This window comes from Salvelinus alpinus, chromosome 22 (assembly GCF_045679555.1).
Source record: "Salvelinus alpinus chromosome 22, SLU_Salpinus.1, whole genome shotgun sequence".
NCBI classification, from domain to species: Eukaryota; Metazoa; Chordata; class Actinopteri; order Salmoniformes; family Salmonidae; genus Salvelinus; species Salvelinus alpinus.
This window is the reverse complement of record NC_092107.1, coordinates 27,990,762-28,013,143: the sequence shown is the minus strand read 5'-3', so window position 1 is coordinate 28,013,143 and position 22,382 is coordinate 27,990,762. Positions and strand designations below refer to the sequence as shown.

At 44.5% G+C, this 22,382-nt stretch overlaps 1 protein-coding gene across 10 annotated transcripts in view; it reads left to right on the top strand.

Annotated features, from left to right (window-relative positions):
• Positions 1-22,382, top strand: part of myo18ab (myosin XVIIIA b) — a 170,922-nt gene that overhangs the window by 98,751 nt on the left and 49,789 nt on the right. For all 10 annotated transcript variants that reach the window (XM_071359799.1, XM_071359797.1, XM_071359798.1 and 7 more), the window contains 14 exons: positions 2,131-2,304; positions 2,755-2,845; positions 3,365-3,557; positions 3,846-3,932; positions 5,609-5,910; positions 6,124-6,310; positions 8,656-8,863; positions 8,992-9,101; positions 11,108-11,173; positions 14,027-14,155; positions 19,802-19,945; positions 20,283-20,372; positions 20,657-20,776; positions 21,265-21,376. In XM_071359799.1, coding sequence (XP_071215900.1) covers positions 2,131-2,304; positions 2,755-2,845; positions 3,365-3,557; positions 3,846-3,932; positions 5,609-5,910; positions 6,124-6,310; positions 8,656-8,863; positions 8,992-9,101; positions 11,108-11,173; positions 14,027-14,155; positions 19,802-19,945; positions 20,283-20,372; positions 20,657-20,776; positions 21,265-21,376 — 2,013 coding nt within the window. The remainder of the gene's footprint in view (positions 1-2,130; positions 2,305-2,754; positions 2,846-3,364; positions 3,558-3,845; positions 3,933-5,608; positions 5,911-6,123; positions 6,311-8,655; positions 8,864-8,991; positions 9,102-11,107; positions 11,174-14,026; positions 14,156-19,801; positions 19,946-20,282; positions 20,373-20,656; positions 20,777-21,264; positions 21,377-22,382) is intronic.

The window sequence follows — 22,382 nt, the reverse complement described above, 5'->3', positions numbered from 1 at the left end:
CCCATCTATTTGACACTTCACTTCATGCTATAATGTCCTCTTTTCCATACCTGTTAGAAGGGTTTGAAAGAAACGTTTCTCCCTACCTCTCTACCGAGGTGATTTTAACCATCCTCCCTGTGTTCCTTGGTCCCTTAGCACAATTGGCTCTTGACCACAGGGGTGGCAAATGCCAGTGTATTTTGGAATGCAGGATTTTGTTCCAGCCCAGCACCAACACCTGAGAAAACTAGTCACGGTCTAATTTGAAGATCATGATTAGTAGATGTATGTGTGTTAGACCTGGGTTTTAACAAACTGCAGCTCTCCAGGACCAGAGCAGGTATCTCCTCCTCTGAGCATTCCCATGGTATCTTCACTCACATGGTTCTCCTGCCTGCAACTCAGAGCATGGATGGTGTTAGTTCTATAATATGCACTTAGTGTACAAATCATTAAGGACACCTTCCTAATATTGAGTTGCACCCTCCCCTTTTGCCTTTAGAACAGCCTCAATTCGTCGGGACATGGTCTCCACAAGGTGCCCTTTGGGTGATAGACCATTCTTGATACACACAGGAAACTGTTGAGCGTGAAAAACCCAGCAGCGTTGCAGTTCTTGACACAAACCAGTGTGCCTGGCACCTACTACCATATCCCGTTCAAAGGCACTTAAATATTGTGTGTTGTCCATTCACCCTCTGAATGGCACACATACACAATCCATGTCTCAATTGTCTCAAGGCTTAAAAATCCTTCTTTAACCTGACTCCTCCCCTTCATCTACACTGATTTGAAGTGGATTTAACAAGTGACATCAATAAGGGATCATAGCTTTCACCTGGTCGGTCTATTTCATAGAAAGAGCAGGTGTCCTTAATGTTTTGTAACTCAGTGTATGATAACATGTCTGTTCTCCAGTGATAAATGTAAATTGTTAATACATGAACTGTGTTTCTAACCTTCTCTCTCTACTTGCATGTTTGCATGCTGCACCCTTTACATGTAGAGGCCGATGAAGGTAATGGAACAAACAACATTAAACCAAGCTCTTCTTTCGTTTTAACTTAGTCTCGTTGATATGTCGTCTTTCTTAATGTCTTTATCATTCTACCCAGACGTTCTGTCTTGAGCATTTTTATTATTTTATTTCTCTCTCGCTCTCTCGCTCTCCCTCACTCTCCCTCACTCTCCCTCACTCTCCCTCTTTCTATCTTTCTCCCTCTCTCCCCCTCTCTCTCTTTCTCTCTCTCTCCCTTTCTCTCTCTCTCTCTCTCTCTTTCTCTCTCTCACTTTCTCTCTCTTTCTCTCTCTTTCTTTCTCTCTCTCTCTCTCTCTCTTTCTCTCTCTTTCTTTCTCTCTCTCTCTCTCTCTCTTTCTCTCTCTTTCTCTCTCTTTCTTTCTCTCTCTCTCTCTCTCTTTCTCTCTCACTCTCTCTCTTCCTTTGCCTCATGAATCAGAACTTTGTTGTCCTTTAAAGCTCTCTGTCTGATGTCTCTCCATGTCGCCTACTTCCAATTCCACAGCACTGTTATTATTATTCAGACCCAATCCAAAAGCAAAGCTTGTTCATTTGAACCTGTTTGGTTCCCGCCCCCCCTCCCCAACCCACAGGGGAACTTACTTTCTAGTTGTTTGTGTCAGAACATTGTTTTGATTCTCTATGTTCTAACTGTCTCTCTAGTCTAGAATGTTTTTCTTGGACTCTGTGGCAGAGTGTTGTTTGATGAGAGGTTAGAGGCGACCATATTGCCTGAGTCGCTGTGTCTCTGTAGCTTTGAAAGCTCTCCAGAAAAGAGTGGGGGTGATCCGCCACACGAAGCCAGTAACATGGGATGACGGAGAGTTGTTGTAAAACCAGCTAACAGTGCTTAGCAGTCTAGTCTTGGGGTTGTTCAGTTCAATCCTGCTCTTTGAGCCAAGGTGGTTATTCCAGTCTACCAGTCTAGGTAGAGGAGGCCTCAAAGCTCAAAAGATGGAGTTGTTTGTTAGCGTTTATTAATGTAGCTTTATTGGGATAGAAAAACACTATGCCCCAACCAACTTCGTGTTTAGCATTGAGCTACATACAGTATGGAAGAGATCATTGAGTTAATTCTAATAGCCAGTGATTAGGGGTTCTGACTTGTGTATGCTGTCCCTGGTCCCCAGCTGGCCGTAAGCAGTTTGCCCGTCATGAGTGGGCCCAGAAGGCAGCCTACCTGCTGGGCTGCACTCTGGAGGAGCTCTCCTCTTCCATCTTCAAGCACCAGGTCAAGGGTGCCCTGCAGAGGTCCACCTCCTTCCGCGGGGGGCCCGACGAGGCCGGGGCAGGAGACAGCTCAGGTAAGGGACCTTCAGAGACCACCAGTCTCCAATATGAAGTTGAATTAAATAAATAGAGTAGAATAACATACTAAAGACTATGCGTGTGCTTTTTAACTCACAACTCCTTTTCTCCCCTGTCTCTCTCTCAATTCAAGGGGCTTTATTGGCATGGGAAACATATGTTTACATTGCCAAAGCAAGCGATATAGGTGGAATTTAAAAAAAATAATGAACAGTAAACATTACACTCACAAAAGTTCCAAAGGAATAGAGACATTTCAAATGTCATATTATGGCTATATACAGTGTTGTAACGATGTGCAAGTAGTTAAAGTACAAAAGGGAAAATAAATAAACACATATTTGTCTCTCTCTCGCTCTCTCTCTTTCTCTCTCTCCCTCTCTCCCTCCCACTCTCTCCCTCCCTCCCTCTCTCTCCCTCTCTCTTTCTCCCTCCCTCTCCGTCAGTCTCTAAGATCACAGCCCTGGATTGTCTGGAGGCCATGGCTTCAGGCCTGTACTCAGAGCTCTTCACCCTCGTTATCTCCCTCGTTAACAGGTCTGTCAGCTCATCTCTCTTTTGTCCTCTTTCTTATATTTCTTACTTTACCATCATTTATTTACAATATTGCTCTCTTTGAATGGCTCTTATTCCCATCCGTTTTCTTCATCTTTCTCTCCATTTTCCTCTCTCTCTCTGTTTTTTTTCTCTCTCCCTCTCTCTCTCTCTCTCTCTCTCTCTCTCTCTCTCTCTCTCTCTCTCTCTCTCTCTCTCTCTCTCTCTCTCTCTCGCTCTCTCTCTCTCTCTCTCTCTCTCTCTCTCTCTCTCTCTCTCTCTCTCTCTCTCTCTCTCTCTCTGTCCTCTCTCTCTCTCTCTCTCTCTCTGTCCTCTTTCTCTCTCTCGCTCTCTGTCCTCTTTCTCTCTCTCTCTCTCTCTCTCTCTCTCTCTCTCTCTCTCTCTCTCTCTCTCTCTGTCATTCTTTCTCTCTCTCTCTCTCTCTCTCTCTCTCTCTCTCTCTCTCTCTCTCTCTCTCTCTCGCTCTCTCTGTGTGTTCTCACCCTTTGTATCATGTGTCAGAGCTCTGAAGTCCAGTCAGCACTCTCTGTGCTCTCTGCTCATCGTGGACACACCGGGTTTCCAGAACCCTCGCATGGCCAAGCGCCAGCGCGGTGCCACCTTCGAGGAGCTGTGCCACAACTACGCCCAGGAACGCCTGCAGACCCTGTTCCACGAACGCACCTTTGTACAGGAGCTGGAAAGATATAAGGAGGTGCAGAGATATACAGAGATGTACAGCACTAACAAATACCTTCACCATTACATAGTAGAAGTATTCTTACTAACAGGATACCAATGATTTGGTATTTTTAAACTTCCCTGAAGAATAAAATCATAATCGTCATTAACATACCTGTATTGTTTTAGTATGAAAATAACATAGAACGTCAGATTGAGCTTTTTTAATTGTAATGTCATTGCCTATAGACTCTTACATAAGAGGATCTCTGAAAATCACTGACTCCAATCCCACCTAACCAACCCCTCTGTTCCCATCTAGGAAAACATAGAGCTTGCATTAGATGACATAGGGTCCAGTACCTCAATGTCGGTAGCAGCTATAGACCAAGCATCAACCCAAGCGCTGGTAAGAAGAATCTATCTGTGCCTCTTTTGCATGTACAGTATCAGGAGTGGACTTTATCTTGGATTTCATCATGTTGTGAGCGTCAAGTGGGGTTAAACACAGTCCTTACTCTCTCTCTTCTTTGCCAATGATAGGGCTCCCCTAATTCAAATAGAATCTTGAACTTTGTGACTTAGACAAATGACTGTGTGTACCATGTCAGGCTTATTACCTCCATCCAATTCACTTGGCTTTTTTGGGGGGGGAGAATTCATCCCACATCAAAGATATTAATTGCAGTCAAGTTTGATTCCTTTCCCCTTGATTTGTTGAGAAACGTTTTCAGTCAGGGTTGGCTTCTCAGAGCAAAGCTATCCAATTCAGTTTATTTATGAGACGACTGCATGGCACACGCTCTTAACAGAAATGCGAAAGTGACATTAACAAGAATTAGATCAAAAGGTAATGAGGATGGGGTCACACAGGAATTGATTGAAAAGTTGAGACGAAAGTAAATAACTTTGTTTGTTTGTGTGTGTGTGTGCGGTTTGCATGTGTGTGTTTGTGTGTGTATGTGTCAGTGAATGAGTGCACAAGGGCATGCATGGCCAAACACGGCTATAAGTCAGGCAAACAAACGCTATTGAACCAGCGCCATACTTATTGGAAACCAGCTCACACTCCTAGAAAAAGACATCATGAAAAGATCAACAGAGCTATAGACCTAGATGAGGAGCGCCTGACAAAATGCTATATTACAATCCAAGTAATATCCACACGTCATCCACCTCCAGCCTACTGTGCCAAATACTGTAAGGGAATAGGATTGTTCTGAATAAGAGAGGATCTTATTTGTCATGTCTCTCTGAAAAGGATGTGAGATTTACCTGACTTGGCAATTAATTAGTTGACTGCTACTACAGAAACCAACTCAGTGAAACAGATCTGCACTGCTTCTAGCAGTGAAATAATTCAATTGGCAAATCATTTAAAAGGCTTTAGCTTCAGTAGGTTGTGGTGGTGAAGATACCCTGCCTGCACCTCCCTCCATCCACAGAGAGTCTACACTCTCACATTAATAACACCATTCATTATCAAAGTGGACTGTCAGAGAGCAAGGTTTCTAAATGCTCCACTGCCCAGGAGTGGATTTTAATAGCAGCTCTAGAATGAGGAAGCAAAGACTCATCTCTCTTATAGCTTCTTATTTACCGAAACTTTAGGATTGCCTTTACAAAATGACTTGTTTTGTTCAGAGATGTTGAATCATATTAGGTTGTTTGAACACTGTGCTGGTGCATAATGAGAAGTTTCTACAAGTGTCACAGCTAAGCAGGTGTAATGTTATGGCAACACTGGGCCAGGGATAAAGGCCGTGTTGGGACATTTAAACCATGAGTAAAAAAAGAGGAGAGTAGGTTGCTTTATTGGTTTTGGAGAGTGTTGCTGTGTATGGAGTTAAGTGTCGTGATTGGATGGATGAGAGGAGCTGTGGATGACTGGTGGAGTGGAGATGGGTGAGCGTCTCTGTTGTGGCCTAATTTGTGTGTCTGAGGTGCTTGTGAAAGCTGCACCTGCGTGTTGGACTGAGCTGTGGACCTAAGCTTTCTGCACAGCTGATTCAGTTGTGTTTGTGTTAGACTCAAGTGATAGATCCCCACCTCTCTAACCTGTGTGTGTTCTTGCGATGGTCCCAGGTGCGCACCCTGGCGCGGACAGATGAAGCTCGTGGTCTGCTGTGGCTGATGGAGGAGGAGGCTGTGCAGCCAGGGGGCTCTGAGGACACTCTGCTGGAGAGACTCTTCAGCTACTATGGCCCCGACCAGGGGGACAACAAGGGACACGCCCTGCTCCTGAAGAGCGACAAGCCACATCACTTCCTGTTGGGCCACAGCCACGGGACGGACTGGGTGGAGTACGATGCTCAGGGTTGGCTGAGCCACGCCAGGCAGAACCCCGCCTCCCAGAATGCTGCCACTCTGCTGCAGGACTCACAGAAGTACACATTTAATTCACTGATTGTTCTCCATAGTAGCACTTTACAAAGAAAATATACTGACCTCTTTGTCTCTCTTGCTCTCGCTCTCTCCTCTCACTCTCACTCTCTCTCACACACACACACACACACACACACACACACACACACACACACACACACACACACACACACACACACACACACACACACACACACACACACACACACACACAGGAAGAACATCAGCAGTCTGTTCTCTAGTCGTAGTGGAGGGCCCACAGTGCTGTCTGGCTCCATCGCAGGGCTAGAGGGGGGATCTCAGCTGGCCCTCCGCAGAGCCACTAGCATGAGGAAGACCTTCACCACCGGCATGGCCGCTGTCAAGAAGAGGAGCCTCTGTATCCAGATCAAACTGCAAGTGGTGAGTGGGGTGGTTTCTCCCTACCCAAGGCCTACCTCTGCTTCCTCTTTGAGAGGGTTTAGGCTAGAGGTCGACCGATTATGATTTTTCAACGCCGATACCGATTATTGGAGGGCCAAAAAAAGCGGATCCCGATTAATCGGCCGATTTAAAAAATTAAATAATAATAATAATAATAATGGATTTGTAATAATGACAATTACAACAATACAATGAACACTTATTTTAACTTAATATAATACATCAATAAAATCAATTTAGCCTCAAATAAATAATAAAACATGTTCAATTTGGTTTAAATAATGCAAAAACAAAGTGTTGGAGAAGAAAGTAAAAGTGCAATATGTGCCATGTAAGATAGCTAACGTTTAAGTTCTTTGCTCAGAACATGAGAACATATGAAAGCTGGTGGTTCCTTTTAACATGAGTCTTCTATATTCCCAGGTAAGAAGTTTTAGGTTGTAGTTATTATAGGAATTATAGGACTATTTCTCTCTCTACCATTTGTATTTCATATACCTTTGACTATTGGATGTTCTTATAGGCACTTTAGTATTGCCAGTGTAACAGTTTAGCTTCCGTCCCTCTCCTCGCCCCTACCTGGGCTTGAACCAGGAACACATCGACAACAGCCAACCTCGAAGCAGCGTTACCCATCGCTCCTCAAAAGCCTCTGCAAGGGGAACAACTACTCCAAGTCTCAGAGCGAGTGATGTTTGAGACGCTATTAGCGCGCACCCCGCTAACTAGCTAGCCATTTCACATCGGTTACACCAGCCTAATCTCGGGAGTTGATAGGCTTGAAGTCATAACAGCTCAATGCTTGAAGCATTGCGAAGAGCTGCTGGCAAAACGCACGAAAGTGCTGTTTGAATGAATGTTTACGAGCCTGCTGCTGCCTACCACCGCTCAGTCAGACTGCTCTATCAAATCATAGACTTAATTATAACATAATAACACACAGAAATATGAGCCTTAGGTCATTAATATGGTTGAATCCGGAAACTAACATCTCGAAAACAAAACGTTTATTCTTTCAGTGAAATACGGAACCATTCCGTATTTTATCTAACGGGTGGCATCCCTAAGTCTAAATATTCCTGTTACATTGCACAACCTTCAATGTTATGTCATAATTCCGTAAAATTCTGGCAAATTAGTTCGTAAAGAGCCAGGCGGCCCAAACTGTTGCATATACCCTGACTGCGTGCAATGAACGCAAAAGAAGTGACACAATTTCACCTGGTTAATATTGCCTGCTAACCTGTATTTCTTTTAGCTAAATATGCAGGTTTAAAAATATATATTTTTCTGTGTATTGATTTTAAGAAAGGCATTGATGTTTATGGTTAGGTACAGTCGTGCAACGATTGTTCTTTTTTCGCAAATGCGCTTTTGTTAAATCATCCCCCGTTTGGCAAAGTTGGCTGTCATTGTTAGGAAGAAATAGTCTTCACACAGTTCGCAACGAGCCAGGCGGCCCAAACTGCTGCATATACCCTGACCCTGTTGCAAGAGAAGTGATACAATTTTCATAGTTAAAATAAATTCATGTTAGCAGGCAATATTAACTAAATATGCAGGTTTAAAAAATATATACTTGTGTATTGATTTTAAGAAAGGCATTGATGTTTATGGTTAGGTACACGTTGGAGCAACGACAGTCCTGTTTCGCGAATGCCACCACATCGATTATATACAACGCAGGACACGCTAGATAAACTAGTAATATCATCAACCATGTGTAGTTATAACTAGTGATTATGATTGATTGATTGTTTTTTAAAGATAAGTTTAATGCTAGCTAGCAACTTACCTTGGCTTACTGCATTCGCGTAACAGGCAGGCTCCTCGTGGAGTGCAATGTAAAGCAGGTGGTTAGAGCGTTGGACTAGTTAAGGTCAAGGTTGCAAGATTGAATCCCCAAGCTGACAAGGTAAAAATCTGTCGTTCTGCCCCTGAACAAGACAGTTAACCCACCGTTCCTAGGCCGTCATTGAAAATAAGAATGTGTTCTTAACTGACTTGCCTAGTTAAATAAAGGTGTAAAAACAAATGTACAAATATATTTAAAACATTTGGCCAAATCGGTGTCCAAAAATACAGATTTCCGATTGTTATGAAAACTTGAAATCGGCCCTAATTAATCGGCAAATTCCGATTAATCGGTCGACCTCTAGTTTAGGCCCAAGTTGCTCTTAAGAACTTTGTATGACAATTGTGTTATTCAAATAAAACTATATTAACATGTATTTATACATGCAAATGTGTACAAAATGAAGTATTTGCCTTTGTTCTTGTGTGTGTGTGTTAATGCTTTAACTCCCTGCCCTCTGTCTCTCCAGGATGCTCTGCTGGACACGGTGCGCAGGTCCAGGGTTCACTTTGTCCACTGCCTGCTGCCCAAGGCAGACGCGGTGGGAGTTGGCATGGAGCCGCGCGTGGCCCACGGAGAGAGCTGCGACTCAGGCCTCATGCAGCTGGATGTGGGCCTCCTGAGGGCTCAGCTCCGTGGATCTAAGCTTATCGACGCCTTGCGCATCTACAGACAAGGTAAGACTGGACACCACTCAAGTCAAGCTAGGTCATGGGAGAGGGACATTTTCCCCCTTAATTCTGAACTGTATGAGAAATAAAAATGATTAGATAAATGTTGACCTTGTTTTGCCTTTTCCATAAAGGATACCCTGATCACATGGTGTTCTCCGAGTTCCGACGGCGCTTTGACGTGCTGGCGCCCGACCTGACCAAAAAGCACGGACTTCACTACATGGTCACAGACGAGAAGAGGGTGAGTGTCGAGGCGTTCCCTCCACGAATGATAATATAAAAGCCTCCCTCCTTTTCTCCCTCTTTTCTTTCCCTCCCTCCCCCATCCTAGATCTTCTCTTGTGTGTAATTAATTATGATTAGGTTGGCTGGCAGCATGCGGCTGGTGTGCTGATTAATTACGTGCCTCCTCTCTGTCCTCCCCTTCCATCTCTTCCTCCTCTCTGTCTTCAGTACCTACAGCTATTAGCATACCCTACCTACTCAGATGTGTGCTTAAAACTTCTGAATCCAGTAAACATATATTTTCAGATGTAGAAATATTAAATATGAACCGTTGTAGCTGGAAATTAAGAAATGATATAGACGTTCTCTTGGCTGAAATGTTATTTTTATTGTTGTGTAAGGAGGTTGTGTTTTTGAAGTAGAGCTGTTGAAGAGGTCCTCTCTGTCACAGCTAAAACATACAGTGAGCTATAGAAGAGTTAAAGAGGAAACCAGACTCCTTGGAGACATGCTTAGGAAGAATAGCCTGCTCAGAAATAATGAATGGACAAAAAGGTACTTCATTCTCTGGAGATAGACAGACTGAGAGAGTGAGGAGAGACAGAAAGAAAGCAAGAGGGAGTAAGAGGTTTTCCCCTGCGTCAGCATCTTAGAAAATGTATTTTTATTTCCCAGAGAGAACTCAAACAGAGCCCTCTCTCTCAGAGCTAGAAGCCTGTCTGTCTCTTCATCTTAGCTTGGGCTGTATGGCTGCGTTACTGTTGCTGTGTTACTGTGGCTGAAGTGGCTTTATCCTCCACTGAGCCTGTTTACCTACCAGATCCAGTAATCCTGCGGAGATCCTCTGCCAACAGTCCTTTAAGTAACTGTCCACTATCCACTTTTAAACGTTCATATTATGTTAGCTCATACTCAAATAATGTGGTTGACTCATCCTATACTCGTATTTGTGGCCAAAGCATAAATTGGAGAGAAAATACTTCAAAAACCCCACCTCATAGAGACTTTAAAAATAAATGTCACGGCCGTTGGAAAAATAGGACCACGGTGCAGCGTGGTGAGCGTACATTTTCTCTTTATTTATAAAAATGACGCCGAACAAAACAACAAACACTACAAAAAACTAACCGTGAAGCTACAGGCTATGTGCCCTAAACAAAAGTCAACTTCCCACAAACACAGGTGGAAAAAAGAGCTACCTAAGTATGGTTCCCAATCAGAGACAACGATAGACAGCTGTCCCTGATTGAGAACCATACCCGGCCAAAACATAGAAATAGAAAATCATAGAAACACAAAACATAGAATGCCCACCCCAACTCACGCCCTGACCAAACCAAAATAGAGACATAAAAAGAATCTCTAAGGTCAGGGCGTGACAATATTAAGCTTTCTCTTTCCTCAGCTAGGATGATGTCATCCTCCTGAGGAAGTTGAGCTGACCAATCAGTAGGCTACTCGTATGAATACTTTTAATGACCGGCATACACCCACAACATTCTGTTTTTGGGGTATGCCCACACCATTCCAATACAGAAAAGCTGCTTTTTAACGTATTTCATTAAAACATTTTGGGAAGGAAAACTATTTCACTCATATTGTAATTAATCACAGGTCATATTTCATAGAAATCTGGAAACACTGGACTTTGTTCAAGTTAGCTGAAGCCTCAAGGGGGAGGATGGGAGTTATCTTCCAACTTCACTTTGTAGTCGAACTTTAAAGACCCTCCTCCTCCTCCACCTCTCCTGAGACTGCTTTAGATACAGCCCATATTTAGACTGAATTGGAGGTTACAGATAGCTAGCTTGGTGCCGTAGCTGTAGCTGAGTTGTTTCGGTCTGCAGTCTCCTGTTGGATAGGCTGATGTTAGGGGAGTGTGCCTGTTGCTATGGTGCTGTGTGCAGTCCTTTGGGGCGAAGACAGAGGGATGCTGACTTTACAGGAGCACTGTCTGTCTGTTTGTCCATTTCTGTTGATCTCTTCATTGATCTGTCTGTCCGTTTTATCGGTTTGTTTCAGGCTGTGGAGGAGCTGTTGGAGTCTCTGGACTTGGAAAACAGCAGTTACCACATGGGCCTGAGCAGGGTAAGTAACACACACACACACAGACACACAGACAGACAGACAGACAGACAGACAGACAGACAGACAGACAGACAGACAGACAGACAGACAGACAGACAGACAGACAGACAGACAGACAGACAGACAGACGTTAACTAATAATGAACTATGTATAAGCCATTAATACATGCTTTGTAAAAGTGTTATGACTACAGGTGACACTATGACAATAGGTGTGAAGGCTTGGCACCGTCTAAATCAGGCCCTAGGTGTTCTGTCTCTGCCTGGGAGGGACAGCTGTTTACCCAGCATGCCCTTCTCTTTGGAATCATAGGTCTGTCGCTGTGGCACTGGTTCCTAGCTGCCGCTGGGTCCCTGGGCTGGCAGCCTTTGTCTGTTAGTTGGCGGTTGACAACCCCCCCTCCCACACACACACACACACACACACACACACTGATCAGGCTTGACTTTCAGTTGGGCCGGGGAAGGTTGCTCCACAGTTCTTCTGCTTCTTCAGAAAAAAAGATGTCTGGCTTTCTCTTTGTTGTTGTCCCTTCGGTTGCTCCCTGTAGCCATTGATTTTGGCAGGCGACTGCTCTCTTTGTTTGTGGCGCTTTGCCGTGGCGTGCCGATAACCCTCCACAAACACCAATCAGCACAGTGAGATTCAAACCTTTCAGATGCAAAATAGAAAATCCAAAGGAAAGGACGGGCTGATGAATGGCTAATTAGCAGAGGAGGCTTTTTCAGAATGTCCATGGAATAGAGGACAGCGGGAAGTTTTGTTCTGAAGTAAACAGTAGGAAAAGTGTTTAGGGAAGAATTGTTCTGAAGTAAACAGTAGGGAAAGTATGTTTAGGGAAGTATTGTTCTGAAGTAAACAGGAGGAAAAGTATGTTTAGGGAAGTATTGTTCTGAAGTAAACAGTAGGAAAAGTGTTTAGGGAAGAATTGTTCTGAAGTAAACAGTAGGAAAAGTATGTTTAGGGAAGTTTGACATTGGCAATGTTTGATTGTGTGTGTGTGTGTGTGTGTGTGTGTGTGTGTGTGTGTGTGTGTGTGTGTGTGTGTGTGTGTGTGTGTGTGTGTGTGTGTGTGTGTGTGTGTGTGTGTGTGTGTGTGTGTGTGTGTGTGTGTGTGTGTGTGTGTGTGTGTGTGTGTGTGTGTGTGCGCCTTTCCATCTCTCATCATGCTGAGAAAAACACCAAGCCCCAACTGAGCCACTGGAACGGCCCACGACCTCAGTCGACCTTTAGAGTTGCATTCAGAGACCACGAGGTCCAATATGTTCCTTCGTCCACGCTGACTGTCTTTGCTAGGCAGAAGCTCATCCCGCTATGGGGGAAGGCCTGTGTGACTAGGCCTTTAATGTGACACATCACACATCCCATTGGCGTTGCTCAGTGGTTGCATCACTAGCGGGTCGTGATGGTGGGCGAGAAAGTTACAGGCTCCTCGTTGTGATGTGATAGTGTGTCTGAGTAGAACACACAGTCTACTGCATAGGAATAGGCAAAGACAATGGGGGATACCTAGTCAGTTGCACAACTGAATGCATTCAACTGAAATGTGTCTTGCACAACCCAACCCCTCTGAATCGGAGAGGGAGGGGTCTGCCTTCATCACCATCCACGTCATCGGCACCCGGGAAACAGTTAGAAGTGAGCATTATTAATGCAAGCATACCATGCAAGCTGTTGATTTGTTAACATGTCATTTTGGATCCATTTAACAGAATGCCCATACAGTGTGTGATAAATCCTCTACTACTGACAATAGAGGAAGCAAACTCAATCCGATGTTCTCTGGAGGTAAAGACAACCTCTCCAGTCGGAGTCGTTGCCCTACAGCAGAGAAGTGTGGGTGTGTTAGTGCTGTGTGGTTTCACCGCGCCCAGCCCACTCTCTGCATGTGCTATTGGCTTGACTATACACACACTTCCCTGAGAGCTGGGCTCTGAACTTTGATTGTCTGTGCTGGGTAAAGTGTTTTCTCTCATCCTGTGCCTCTGATAGAGGATAATAGGTTGTTAAGGGCCCTGGAGTACTGTGTTAGATCAGTCCTGATGTGTCATGATGCAATTTATGCATAACACCACCACAGCTCTCGTCTTGAGGAGCCGCTTGGTGAAATCTGAACAAAACACTCTGTAGACGAACCATCTCAATTGTTTTCGAGTTGAAGAAAACACAGTGCCTCTGACTAACTGGAGATGACGGCTAAATCCAAGAGAAGTTTCTCCACAACTCTACCTGTCGTTTTAGTTTCCCCAGAAACGTCCTGTCTTTGTTATTTTCCTTACTGTAGCCGTGGCAGCCGCATGTGTTGCTAACACAAGGGAGTTTTAATGAGGATTTTGTGAAGTTAAGCATAGCTCTTCCACTAACACTATTAGCATGCTAATGCAATTCAGCAACATTCAAAGAGTTTGATGAGCTCTCAGCTCTGGCCTGAGAAACTGTAGGGAAGTCCACCAGCAGCTCCCCACCCAATCTCCCAGAGCAGATCAGAAAATGGAAATGACTAAAGCGTTTGAGGTAATCCAACTAAATTTAAAGCCCCCAAAGTAAACGCCATTGAAATTCAAAGTAAACACAGGACTTGATGTAGTTGATATGCAATCCCTGAATCCTAGATGTATGGTTGAAGATCTTTAGGGGGATTCCAACTCCCATAATCATGGAAAAACAAATTAATGTAATTATTTGTTTGTATGCGTCAATGCCCCCAAATGAAAAAGTTTACGTTGTTTACGTTACTTCTTTTCCATAGTATTGTGCAACCTTGCACACACACATGCTCCCTGTCTGACTTCAATACAATTCACTTTCGTGTCATGATTAATCAGTATCTAACTGTCGCTGTCTCTCACCAGGTGTTCTTCAGAGCGGGGACCCTGGCCAAACTGGAGGAGCAGAGAGATGTCCAGACCAGACGCAACATCACCATGTTCCAGGCTGCCTGCAGAGGATACCTGGCCAGACAGGCTTTCAAGAAGAGGAAGGTGAGTGAGCGCTCTCAACCCAGTTCTTACCAGCCCAAAGCCCAGGTCAGATTAGATGGCGAAAGGAGCTAAACTGATCTTGGATCAGCAAAATGGACCGTTTCGTGCCCCTCGACCACGTCACACAGTGCGCTGTTGGTTCCTAATGCCTACACTTTCAAAGCCGATGCCTGTCGTTGTCCTTGAAGAGCTGTGTATCCCTTGCCAGTACAGAAAGTGCTTGTGTCAGGGTTGCTTTGCTGCTCTCTTTGTTCGCCGCCTCAGACAATGTCTTGGGAAAACTCTGAAAGGAACTGAAGCTTCCCATTCGATCATATGGTTATTTGTCCCCTACGACACGTTCTAATTTATCTTCCGTTATAGTGAAGTTAGTCAATGTGTTGCCATGAAAACCAAAGAGAAGATACGTGTGCTTCTTTCAGAGAGGAAGAGAATATTCCCATGGAAGCATTAGAATGATAGTCTCCCTCTCTCTCTACCCTCTCTCTCTACCCTCTTCTCTCGCTCTCTCTCTGCCCTCTTCTCTCGCTCTCTCTCTGCCTCGTATTAATGGCATGCTCTCGCTCCATTGCTAGCTCTGCCACCCACATCTGTGGGGCGGTTTAGCGGCTCACTAAATCAGAAGTTCATCAGAGCACAGTGTCATAAATCCATCCTGTCTCCGCTGGCCCCCGGCCCAGCAGATAGCCTTCCATCTGCTCCTCCTGTTCCTCTGGGACACACACACACACACCCCACGTCACCTCAATCACAGCCTTATCGATTACCGCACCAGAACACACACACCTCGCCTTATTCCTTGCCCTCTCAGTCTCTCCCTCCATTTTAGCATTCCTCTCTGTCTTTCACTCTAACCTGACCTCTGATCTATGTAGGGGTGATGAGGCTCAAAAAGAAAAGGACTGACACACCTATAGTACAGGCTCTCTCCTTACCTATTTGAATAGTAATACCTTTATTTATACACGAGTGGTGGGGGAAACTAGAAGGCTGGTGTTTCTACAGGGTGAGATTATTATTGTAGAAGCCTGTCATAATCCCTGGTCCAGTCATGAGGAATTAGAGAGAGACACGGCAGGGACAGAGCTGTGTGTGTGTTTGGCGGATGAAAACAGCCCACACACACCCTATAAGCCCCACCACACCAGAGTGAGCATGACGACCAGGGATATAACACCCTCCACTGAATGACTGGAACCACCGGTGGTGATCTATTTAGCTCTGTGTGTTGTCCTGTACTGTCCTGTGTTGTGTGTGTGTTTGTGTGGGTGGGTGCTTGTCTGTGTACGTGAGGGTGTGAGAGAGTGGTTTGTGTGAATTAATTGTGCAGTGGGCTTCTCTTTACTGCTCTGCCTGTTTCATTTGAGTGCTGCCTCTTTCTATAAGTAACACAAGTTGTTTATCCTGATTGTTTGTTTTGATTTAGGAACAGGATATTGATATTTTCCTTTGTTTGCGAAGTGTTTAGTTGTAAACGACTCCATTAAGAGTGATTGTCATTCCTCACAGTGTGACTGGCTGAGGGTCAGACTGGACTGGAGAGGGTTGTGTAATGCTGGGAGGTAGAGTTCTTCAAGGGTCCAAAAAGTTGGACCCGTTCTGAAATGGACTTGGGGCTTTCCCACCCAGACCCGATATGCATGAATATATATTTTAGAAATGTAGAGACCCGTTCCGAACAGACCCGAGGACAACTAGAACCGTTCCGTATAGACCTGGTTGGATCCAAACCCTATCCGAGTGAAGGAAGCAGCAGAAAAGTACTTTTTAAAGCTACTTGATTAACCAGAGCTGATAAAGCACGAGAGGAGGGAGAGAAAGAGGAGCCGCTCTAGCAGGCGGGTGAGGGGCTGTACTGTGAGGAGGGAGGGAGGGATGAGAGACAGCAACCAACCAAGCAGACTCGCTCTACAGTAGACCAATAGCTGCCATAGCTAGATTATTTATCATCAAACATCTTCCACTGATTAGATATCTCCCTCCCTCCTATCTCCTAACTTTTGCCACACACGGAGGCTCTATGATTGTAGCTTATTGCCGCTTTGATGACTTATGATTGGCCAACAACAAGCTACACGCGCCACACTCCTCTCGTGAAAAGCAAGAGCAGCAAATTAAAAATGTCTCTCTCTCTACAGCAGCAGTCACCTTTGGATCTGTACAGGCCGTTCCGGACAAGTCAGTTAAAATTACACATACCCGAGACTCGTGACAATCATATCAGATCCGACCCACCCGTTACGTTATTTAGAATTTTGGATCCGGACCTGCTCGGGTCCTGGATTGGGTCTCGGGTATTCGGGTACAGGTGGATCTGTGAAGAACTCTACTGAGAGGCCCAGGGGCAGACAGGGAACAATATCACCACTACAAAGGCTTTTGTGAGCCAACGTTCTGCATTACAATGTGTTTCGGTGTACAGTACAGTATGCTACCCTCCAGCAGTTCTGAAAGTTACAGGACCATACCCTCCAGCAGTTCTGAAAGGTACAGGACCCTACCCTCCAGCAGTTCTGAAAGGTACAGGACCCTACCCTCCAGCAGTTCTGAAAGGTACAGTACAGGACCCTACCCTCCAGCAGTTCTGAAAGGTACAGGACCCTACCCTCCAGCAGTTCTGAAAGGTACAGTACAGGACACTACCCTCCAGCAGTTCTGAAAGGTACAGTACAGGACACTACCCTCCAGCAGTTCTGAAAGGTACAGTACAGGATACTACCCTCCAGCAGTTCTGAAAGGTACAGTACAGGACACTACCCTCCAGCAGTTCTGAAAGGTACAGTACAGGATACTACCCTCCAGCAGTTCTGAAAGGTACAGTACAGGACACTACCCTCCAGCAGTTCTGAAAGGTACAGTACAGGACACTACCCTCCAGCAGTTCTGAAAGGTACAGTACAGGACACTACCCTCCAGCAGTTCTGAAAGGTACAGTACAGGATACTACCCTCCAGCAGTTCTGAAAGGTACAGTACAGGACACTACCCTCCAGCAGTTCTGAAAGGTACAGTACAGGACACTACCCTCCAGCAGTTCTGAAAGGTACAGTACAGGACACTACCCTCCAGCAGTTCTGAAAGGTAGTTACAGTAAGGTTTAGTTCAATGTGTTTTCATTTGATCTGATTAACAGGAAGTTGAGGTTGTTTTATTTAAGTTGAACTCAACGATTTAAGTATCTATTTAAACACACAATGAAGACTGCACAATTCTAGCTAAGAAGCCAAGGCATGTTTTAGAGGAAAATACGTGTTGAGGAGAGTGGTAGTGGTAAATATTTGTGAGGCGTGTGTCGTATCAAGGTACGCTGGTTTGATATTTACAGGAAAATATTCTGTATGTACAGCTAAGGAAGCAGACTCACACTTGATTACAAGGCAGTGCAGGGTGTTACATTTGAACCTTTGGCCCATATTTCTCAGAGACACAAGACACGACCATGAAAGTGTTGATTTCCTCGTCTGGACACTGACGTCCCCACTGCCCAAAAATCTATTAGTTTGTTTCTCTCTGTCTATTTGATTGCTCCGGGGGGCTCCCCGCACCTTGAAGTCCTCTCAGCCTGAGCCAAACCCTCACAGGGATTTGTTTTCAAAGCGCTTTGATGGAGAAAAGAGAGAGAGAGTGTTCCTTCTCTGAAACGGTCCTTCACCATGGGGGAATAGACGAATAGAAGGGATGCGGCACAGCGTTTGAAGCCCACAGCCTCCTCTCTCTTTGACATTCATGTGGATAGAACGAGTGACAGCATGGTGAAGATGGAGGAGCATGGGGGATTCCTCCTTTCAGCCAGTCGGCCCATAGTGTGTCTAATTAAATCGTTGCTTTAAGACAAAGCTTCTTCCTCGACTGGGAACAGGTGTGTGTCAGTGCATGCATGCGTTACATCTATGGCCTTGTGTGCTCAGCAAAGGCCATGTAGCTTCACAGACACTCAAAGGGAACTCTGTAAAGGAGACGCAGAAGGCAGAGTAAAAAGGAAGACCGAGACAAAGAAAGAGAAATTAATACATTCTGCTCCTGTGTTTCTCTAAGACCGTCAATACCTGTTTGACACAGACATATCTTCTTTCTAAAGGCTGCAAAACCTTATTCTAAATCCCTCTGGTGTTGTATATGAGCTCTCTGTATGGCTGAGGAACAGAAAGATCAACACTGACACCCCCCCCCCCCCTTATTGAGTCAACACATGATTTGTTAGACTTGTTTAGGTCTAAGCATGACAAACAGGCTTTAGAGAACATAACCTGCATGCCTGTTCAGTCAGTGACCATGATGGCCAAGCAACATGTATGTGCTCTCACGGCGTGACGAATAAGAATCGTGTTCTCCGTCATTGTGCTGTTCTAATTGGTTGTGAGATAATGGGTGGTTTATTGGAGATGCCCATGTAGCGGGAGCATGTAGCTCCTCCTAATGCCTTTTTAACAAGGTGCCAAAGTGGTATCGATGTTTGATTACATTTCTCTGAAGAGCTCTGTCTCAGCTCTTAAAGCAGTGAGAAGCCAGAAGAACTTTGGATTGTCTTGATTCTAGCTCGCCCAAATCGTCACACTTGATGCAAGTGTCTGTTATTGTTCTAGACAATGACACTAAGCAATGCCATTTCTTCTTTTCTTTATTTATCAAAAGTTACATATTTCATACAAACAGCGCATTCGGAAAGTATTCAGACCCCTTCCCTTTTTCCACATTTTGGTACGTTACAGCCTTATTCTAAAATTGATTCAATAAAACATTTTCCTCATCAATCTACACACAATAATACCCCATTAAGACAAAACAAAAAAACAGGTTTGTAGAAATTTTTGCAAATGTATTACAAATTAAAAACAGAAAAAACCTATTTACATAAGTATTTAGAGCCTTTTCTATGAGACTCTAAATTGAGCTCAGGTGCATCCTGTTTCCATTGATCATCCTTGAGATGTTTCTACAACTTGATTGGAGTCCACCTGTGGTAAATTCAATTGATTGGACATGATTTGAAAAGGCACTCACCTTTCTATATAACAAAGTACAAAGAGATCCTTGATGAAAACCTGCTCCAGAGCGCTCAGGACCTCAGACTGGGGTGAAGGTTCAGCTTCCAACAGGACAAGGACACAGCCAAGACAATGCAGGAGTGGCTTCGGAACAAGTCCTTGAGTGGCCCAGCCAGAGCCCAGACTTAAACCCAACCTAACATCGCTGGAGAGACCTGAAAATACCTGTGCAGCGACGCTCCCCATCCAACCTGACAGAGCTTGAGAGGATTTGCATAGAAGAATGGGAGAAACTCTGAATGCTTATGTAAATGTGATATTTCCGTTTTTTATTTGTAATACATTTGCAAAAAATTCTAAAAACCTATTTTTGCTTTGTCATGGGGTATTGTAGAATGATGAGGGGGAAAAAACGATTCCATTCATTTTAGAATAAGGCTGTAACGTAACAAAATGCAGAAAAATTCAAGGGGTCTGAATACTTTCCGAATGCACTGTATTTGTGATGTGTGTATATTTATATATATATATATATATATATATATTTCCATTTAAAAAACTTCAAGATTCCTACATGTTGGCAGACATAACACCAGACACAAACACCCACACACACAGGTTCCTTTGTTGTAAGTCCCTCTGCTCCTCTGCATGTGTTTCAGATCCAGGACCTGGCTATCCGCTGTATCCAGAAGAACATCAAGAAGAACAAGGGAGTGAAGGGCTGGCCCTGGTGGAAGGTGTTCACCACAGTACGCCCCCTTATAGAGGTCCAGCTCACAGAGGAGCAGATACGTGGCAAAGACGTGAGTACACAAACTATACACACCCTCCATCTACTGTTGATCAGCGGTGTAGTCATTACTCCAAACAGTTGCAAAATATTCAGTTTTGCAACAAAAAGTATCTTTTCTATTGGACAGGTTCATCAAACAGGAATGGACCTACCTGAATCTGTCCAATAGAAATGCTAGTTTTTGTTGCAAAACAGAACGTTTTTCCGACTGTTTGGTAGTAAAGATTACACCCCAGCATTTGATTCCCACCCCCTGCTTTATAGAGACTATACAGATTTAGCTCCCTCTAATACTGTAATACATTTCCCCCCCCCCCCCCCCTCTCGTTCTGTCTATCTGCTCCCAGGAGGAGATCCAGCATCTGAAAGGGAGGCTGGAGAAGGTGGACAAGGAGAGGAACGAGCTGAGACTGAACAGTGACCGCCTGGAGAGCAGGGTACACACACACACACACACACACACACACACACACACACACACACACACACACACACACACACACACACACACACACAACATACAAACTGTGTTGCAGACTAATATAAGATAACACATTGTACCAGCGGATCTGTCTGTATAAATAAAGGATGAACAGATAGAGGTTTTATGTCATGAAGTTTAACTGTATTGCACTGTATGCATAAGACAGGGTGCATGTGTAGTAGTAATAAACACATTATTTTCACCCTCTTGCTTATTGCAATTGTGTGTATATGCCAGATCACAGAGCTGTCGTCGGAGCTGGCAGACGAGAGGAACACAGGAGAGTCAGCCTCTCAGCTGCTGGAGTCCGAGACCTCAGAGAGACTGAGACTGGAGAAAGACATGAAGGACCTGCAGGTTAACACTGTTAACACTGGAGAAATGAGACATCCTTAACTGTTGTTGGATGAACACAATTATTTAATTCATTATTTAAACCAGACAGGTAAATGGAAAACCGATTCTGATTTGCAATGACGACCTTGCCAGTTCTGTTGGCTGCAACGTAATAGTGTGATCAGATTGTTGACCCTGCCTTCCCCATCCTTTTAGTTTTCTATTTGGCATTTGACATTATTGTTTTTTTCAGGGTATTCCAACTAGATGGGATACATTTTTCCACTGACTGCTCAGACAGCACATGCTGATGGGCTGGGCTGGGTGCAAATTACCTCGCTTCTAGAAATGAGCAATTGTGTCATTTAGAGAAAGTGTGTGTGTGTGTGAACAATGAGCGTGTTTGTGTGTGTACGTGCAAGTGCAATGTGAAGTCTATCTGTCAGTATTTCTAACTTGGTATATAATGTGTTTGTGTATTAATGCATGGCCTGTGATTCTCTCCCCAGACTAAGTTTGACTCGATGAAGAAGTCTATGGACTCTATGGAGATGGAGGTGATGGAGACCAGACTCCTCAGAGCCTCTGAGCTCAATGGAGAGATGGACGATGACGACACAGGTCAGCGCCACACACACACGTTTGTTTTACTATCCTTGTGGGGACCAAAACATTTATTCCCATTCAAATTCTGATTTTCCCTAACCCTAAACATAACCCTTAACCCAGTCCTTCTCAAATAGTGGGGCGCGCCCCCCTTGGGGGGATCGGAGCGATGCCAGGGGGGGGGGCCGTGTGACCCCGGGGAACATGCTTTTTTTTGCCGCAGGGAGTAGTTTTTTTTTGCACTGAACAAGAGCACACAGCACAGAGCAGGAGATATGAAGTGCAGATAACAAACCCTTAAGAGACACCATGGAAAAATATTTAACAGGGATGAAAAGAAAGGCAGAGAGAGACGGAGATAATGAGACAAACGTAAGTCTCCCGAAAGCTAAGACGAGGAAATATGACGAAGCGTATGTAGCGCTTGGCTTCACTGTGACTACGGTGGGAGACGAGGAAAGACCGGTATGTTTACTGTGTCTAAAAATGTTGGCAGTGGACAGCATGAAGCCAAATAAATTAAGGCGTCATTACACCCCAATCACGCTGATAAGCTGCTTGAGTTTTTTCAGCGAAAACGTGCCGAATATTGCCAACAATCGTCCCGCTTTGTGAATGCTACTTCAGTAAACCAGCGAGCACTGTTAGCATCATATAAGGTGGCGTACCAAATTGCTCAGTGCAACAAAAAAAACACTCCATAGCGGAGGAGCTGATACTGCCTGCAGCATTAAACATGGTCTCTGTCATGCTGGAGTGCTGCAAAAATAAAAACTATCCCTCTGTCCAATGACACTGTCGCCAGACGTATAAATGACATTGCTAACGATCTTAAAGAACAGCTGGTAGATAAACTCGAAGACAAACGTTTTGCCTTACAGTTCGATGAAGCAACTGACAGCAACAAAGACTGTTTGTTTATCGCTTATGTACGTTTTGACATGACAAACTCCCTGTGTGAGGATCTACTTTTTTGTAAATATGTCAGAGACAGAGCCACAGCTGAAGAGCTATTCAAAAT